Consider the following 4,896-nt stretch of genomic DNA (forward strand, 5'->3'; position numbering starts at 1 on the left):
GTTGACCAAATGCTCCTTTGCCACCACAAAGCAGCAAGTGTATGACAGCTCCTTCCTAATTCCTGCCATTTTATCACAAATAAATGCGCAGCCGCCAACTCTGAACCATCAACGCTTTATTCATGTATCAGCAAGAGATTCCTTGGGGGGTGGGGGGGGTGTGTTCTTGCTACACCAAAAAACATGGTTGTGGTGTGGTTGCATGATGAAACCACAGCACCCCTGGCATCATGGTGGGTCTAAATAGCCTTGGCCAGTCCAACACGGTTGTTGGCCCTGTCGAAGATGCTGTAGTACACCCTGATGAAGACATCTCCCAAGATCCAGAGATCCCCAGAGGTGTTCTGGAAGCTGCTGGTGCAAGGTCCTTGGTCATTCTGTATTTGAGCAAGAAAAGGCAAATCGGGGAAATGTGGGCTAGTATCTTTTCTTGCATTGCTCTGGAGGCCCATGGCCATCCATCCCCTGTCTCCCATGGGAATGGGAGAAGCCAAGGCGACCAGAGCCATTGGAGAAAGTAGAAGGACCTTGAGAGAGGCTCCTGAAACCATGACCACCTGGTTCCCCCTTACCGGCTCAATGTAAGCAAAGGCAGGCACAGGATACCGAATCCCGTCGATGACAAAGACGACATCAGGCATGGCAGAAATGGAGCTGCAGTTCACGTTGTACTGCAGAGAGCAGAGGAAAGAGGCTCTTAGGTGGGAAACCACATGCTCACAGGGCAAGGAGTGAAGGGTTTTGATTTCACCAGTATAAACTAGAGTCTAGGAGTGTCTCATGGTGATCTCTGTTGGAGGTATCAGAGGAGCAGGGCTGGTTTGCCATGAGCAAAGATGCAGTTTCCCTGTGCGTGGAAGCAGGCTCGGCGCTGGGCTCGGCAGTGCCAGGCTGCCTCCAGGGCAAGCAGAGCAAGCCACGGGTGCTCTTACCTCTCCGTACGTGTCCTGCCTGGCCCCGACTGCGCTCTGGATGTTACTGATGCTGGAGGGTGGCCCAGCAACAAGAGAGGTGCCGGTGTCAATGATGGCTTGACAGCCACCACTGCATGCAATCTCCTGGCTGTTCACGATGATGCTGGGGGGACAGACAAAGCACGGGGCCATTAAATAACCAGCTGGATGTTTTTGAAATTCTTTTATAAGAGTTAAAGCTGGGTAACCCAAAGCGTTGCCCTTGAGCCTTTTGCTTCTTGGAGTTTGCAATGCCAGCTGGTATCACAGCCCCTATTGCACACATGGGCACGGAAGCACTGAACACAGCCCAGCAGTTGGAACCCAACTGAGCCCAACAAAGTGGGTTTTGGACCATAATTTTGCTCTACTCATCGCCAGAGACATCCCTAAGAGCATAGGCTTTGTGCAGAGAAGAACTAGGCTGTGTCCCAGGCACAAAGCATCCCCATTTTGGGTGGCAATTACCAGAGTACTATGGATTTTGGCCCCTTAACCTTCTGTGTCCCACAGCCGTGGGGTGTTAGATGCCAGTGGAAAGCCTCTCATACTGATGGGTTCAAGGTCTCTTTAGAAACGACGGTTAGCAATGAATATAGACCAGCAGAGCTATTTTGTTACCTGTCCATGGAGATCTGCCAGTAACCTTGGTAAGAGACGGAGATCCAGTTGATGGAGCCGGTGAAATAAGACTCATCAATTCCCCCGAAGATGACGACACTCCCTGTTGTCTCGCTGGATGATGCAGAAAAGAAAAATGGAGAGTTTGCCACGTGGCTTCAGTGCAGGTAGCTTAAAACAGCAGGGCTGTGTGTCCTGCGGGGTGCGATGCTGCTTGCGATGCCACGGTCGCATCCACTCCCCTCCTTATTAAACAGCATCAGCGAGGCAGTGGTACAACAGCAGCGTGTGCCAGGTCCTTTGGACCCAGAAAAAAGGAGCCATGGTGGAAGCATGTGGCTGGAAACTAGAGAGGTTTCCCTGCAAGCCATAAGCTCCCCAATGAGTCTGGTGGCCGCTTGCCACGAGCACCCCAGCCTTTGCATGTCATAACGCAGAGACGACAGCGTGATGGCAGCGGTGACAGTGGAGGAGCTGGAGCCACCAGCAAATGCAATGATCTGCATGAGACTCATCTGCTACCTTCCCCAGCCCTGGAGACCCACATGGCTTACCGGGACAGATAGACCGAAAAGAGGTTCTCCTCCAGCAAGCTCTCATTCACCAAGTTATCAAAGACTGGCGTGATCCCATCAGCAGCCAGATTTGGGTAGCCCAAGCCCAGGATCCCATCAAATTTGACATAGACAAAGAATTGGCCAGGCTCGGTGGTGCTCAAGCCGAAGAGCTGGTTGGTGTCCACCAGCGATGCAACCTAGGGACAGGGAAGATGCCGTAAGATCCGGATCCAGCACTGCAATATTGATGTTAATCAGGTGGAGAGGGCACAAAGGACCCTCACTGGAAATGCCATCGTGACACTCACGGTGACGGTGTCGGAGCCCACGATGCCCTCCATGTTGCCGGTGCCGTAATGAATAGACAAGTTCTGCCCTGTGCTTTTGTAGGTGGAGGACTGTGATGGGTTAAACATCTGATGGTTTTCTAGAAAGTAAGTGGGAAAATCAGAAATGAAGACTTTCAGCAAGGCTGAGCCGTAAGGGAAGCGTGGGAGGAGGAACCCTGCTGAATTGCTGTTTAGACCTGCCATTTATTATCCTGCTTTCAGGAACAATTTAGCTGTGAGCATTTGCTGCACATCGCTGCCCCTCCTCCAGCAAGCAGGGATCCGCAGGAAAGCCCATCACCCCCTTTGGACAGATGGGGAAACTGAGGCACCGAGCACTAAGCACCCTGTGGAGTACAGCAGCAAGTAGGTCCTACACCCCAAACACTCATTTCACAGATGCTATGGACCCAGCGCCATGGGGTTTGCTCGTTGCACTGGCTAGGTGGCCCCCGGTCCCCTGGCAATGTCACCCCAATCTTTGGGCTCGATCGTGCAGTTATAAGCCCAGGATGTGCTGCTGGACCCAGCTCTGCCGAAATGGGGATCCCTGCCTGCCCCTACTTACGGCAAGCCGGGCTGGTGCAGGAGACGGAGGGAACCCAGAGGTTGGAGGAGCCGGTGTCAAAGACCACGGTGAAGTCCTGCGGCGGGGTGCCGATGGAGATGGTCCCGTAGTACTCCATCTGCAGGGCAGCAGGACCGAGGGTTGCTTTTAAGGCATGAAATCAAACCTGGAGCTTCCCCAGGCTTTCAGCTTTCATGGTCCCCTTCTTCATGGGGACACTTCTAGCAGAGCCACTGGGGGGACATTTCAGTGTCCTGGCTTTGTCCAGGGCCACCAGCGTGGGCAGGAAGGGGCAAAGGATGTGAGCTGAAGGCTTTGGGGTAAAAGGATTCGGGTTTGGTCCATGCACAGCATAGACATGGGGATGGGCATCCCACAAACTGCACCGGGGCTGCGCTGCTGGGGGACAAAGCCAAGACTCACATCGAGGGTGTTCAGCAGGGGCTCGGTGGCCACTTCGGTCCCATTGGGAAAAGCATGCGGGAATTTGGTGCCGATGTCATATCGGTGATGCTGGAGGAAGCCGTGCAGCAAGCCCTTCTCCCTGAGGACCTCTCTCAGCTTCTTTCCCCTTTCCAAGGGCAGCCTGGCACAAGCACCAAGGCAAAAAGAAGTTAGACAGGATTTTACCGCCTGCAGCTCCTGCAAGGAGCATTTGACACCTTCAATATTTGTGCTGATCCAAGGGCAGAAGCACAGCGGACCCCCCCCAAAACAGTCAGGGGGATTTCTGCAAAACCCCAAAGCACCACTAGAAACTAGATCCTCCATCAGGCACCACCACCTCCTCTGCACCCCTGCAGCAGCTTTCCCAGCCCTCACCTCCACTTCCCAAAGCCATTAAAAGGCTCTGAGTGCTCATTTTCCCCCTTCACCTTGACTGGAGTGGCCCGTGAGAGCGATGCTGCGGTGACTTACTTGGTGACACCCTGGGAGAGGGCAGAGGCAGCGCAGAGAAGGATGAGGAACCGCATCGTGCCGGCGCAGCCAGGGCAAACGCCTGGCGGTTTATATAGCCCCTGCCCACCCCATTTGCAGTGCCAAGAGCAGCTGGGACCGCCGCTGCCCCATCCCCTCCGGTGGGCACCCAGCCAAGGCAGGTGACACCCAGGGACCGAAGGACACGGCAAACATCAGCTAATATCAATACGTCACCCAGCAAGGTGGGGGGACGATCACATCGTGCTGACCATGATACCCTACTGCAGACCCCGTTCTCCCCCCTGTATCCCCCCTCCAAATCCATCCTTTAGCACCCCAAATCCTTCATCACGACCAGGCACTGCTCGTTTGTGAGCATCATTTTGGCATCCAAAGCCATTGCAAGCAGCAGTGGGACCCCCCCCCCATTTAGGGGCCTCCCTCCCCCGTTGGGATGGGGAAGGGGGCCCCTTTGGGTGCTGACGTGCGTGTGCGCCCCGGGGAGGTGGGCGCGTGGGGCATACGCACGTTTTGACCCTCTGGTGCCCGCCGTTATCTGCAAAAACCAATTAGTCCGGTGAGATGCAAACAGGCTGCGGGAAAGGTGACCCTGTGGCATGCTGACCCCTCTCAGCGTGGTTTGCCCAGCGATACGGGGACCATTAAAACATGATTAAAACTCCTAACGAGTGCCTCGGTATCACCCGCAGCGATAACGGCTCCGGGCACCAGCTCGCCTTTCGCAGTTTGCAAAGAGGAGAGCACGAGGGACGCGGTGGGCGAAGGACACGGGGCGATGCCGAGAGATGCGGGATAAGGATCCTCGTATCCGCTCGATGCTGCTTTTACGTGTGCGGCGTGTCCCAAGGCACTGCACCCCCTCCGGACCCCCGAAACTTGGTGGCAGCTGCTGGTATGGCGGCAGGAGACTGGGTTTCTCGGATGAC

At 55.0% G+C, this 4,896-nt stretch overlaps 1 protein-coding gene across 1 annotated transcript; it reads right to left on the reverse strand.

Moving 5' to 3' along the window:
- Window positions 1–239: 239 nt before the first annotated feature.
- On the reverse strand, window positions 240–4,002 carry LOC309599188 (embryonic pepsinogen; the record flags this gene model as incomplete). Its single annotated transcript, XM_082330434.1, has 9 exons — window positions 240–377; window positions 573–671; window positions 933–1,077; window positions 1,575–1,688; window positions 2,129–2,328; window positions 2,440–2,558; window positions 3,029–3,146; window positions 3,452–3,614; window positions 3,947–4,002. 9 exons carry the CDS (start codon window positions 4,000–4,002, stop codon window positions 240–242), a joined length of 1,152 nt encoding a protein of 383 aa, XP_082186560.1.
- Between the last annotated feature and the right edge of the window lie 894 nt (window positions 4,003–4,896).

The sequence above is a fragment of the Platalea leucorodia genome (genome assembly GCF_965183815.1).
Source record: "Platalea leucorodia genome assembly, chromosome: 19".
NCBI classification, from domain to species: domain Eukaryota; kingdom Metazoa; phylum Chordata; class Aves; order Pelecaniformes; family Threskiornithidae; genus Platalea; species Platalea leucorodia.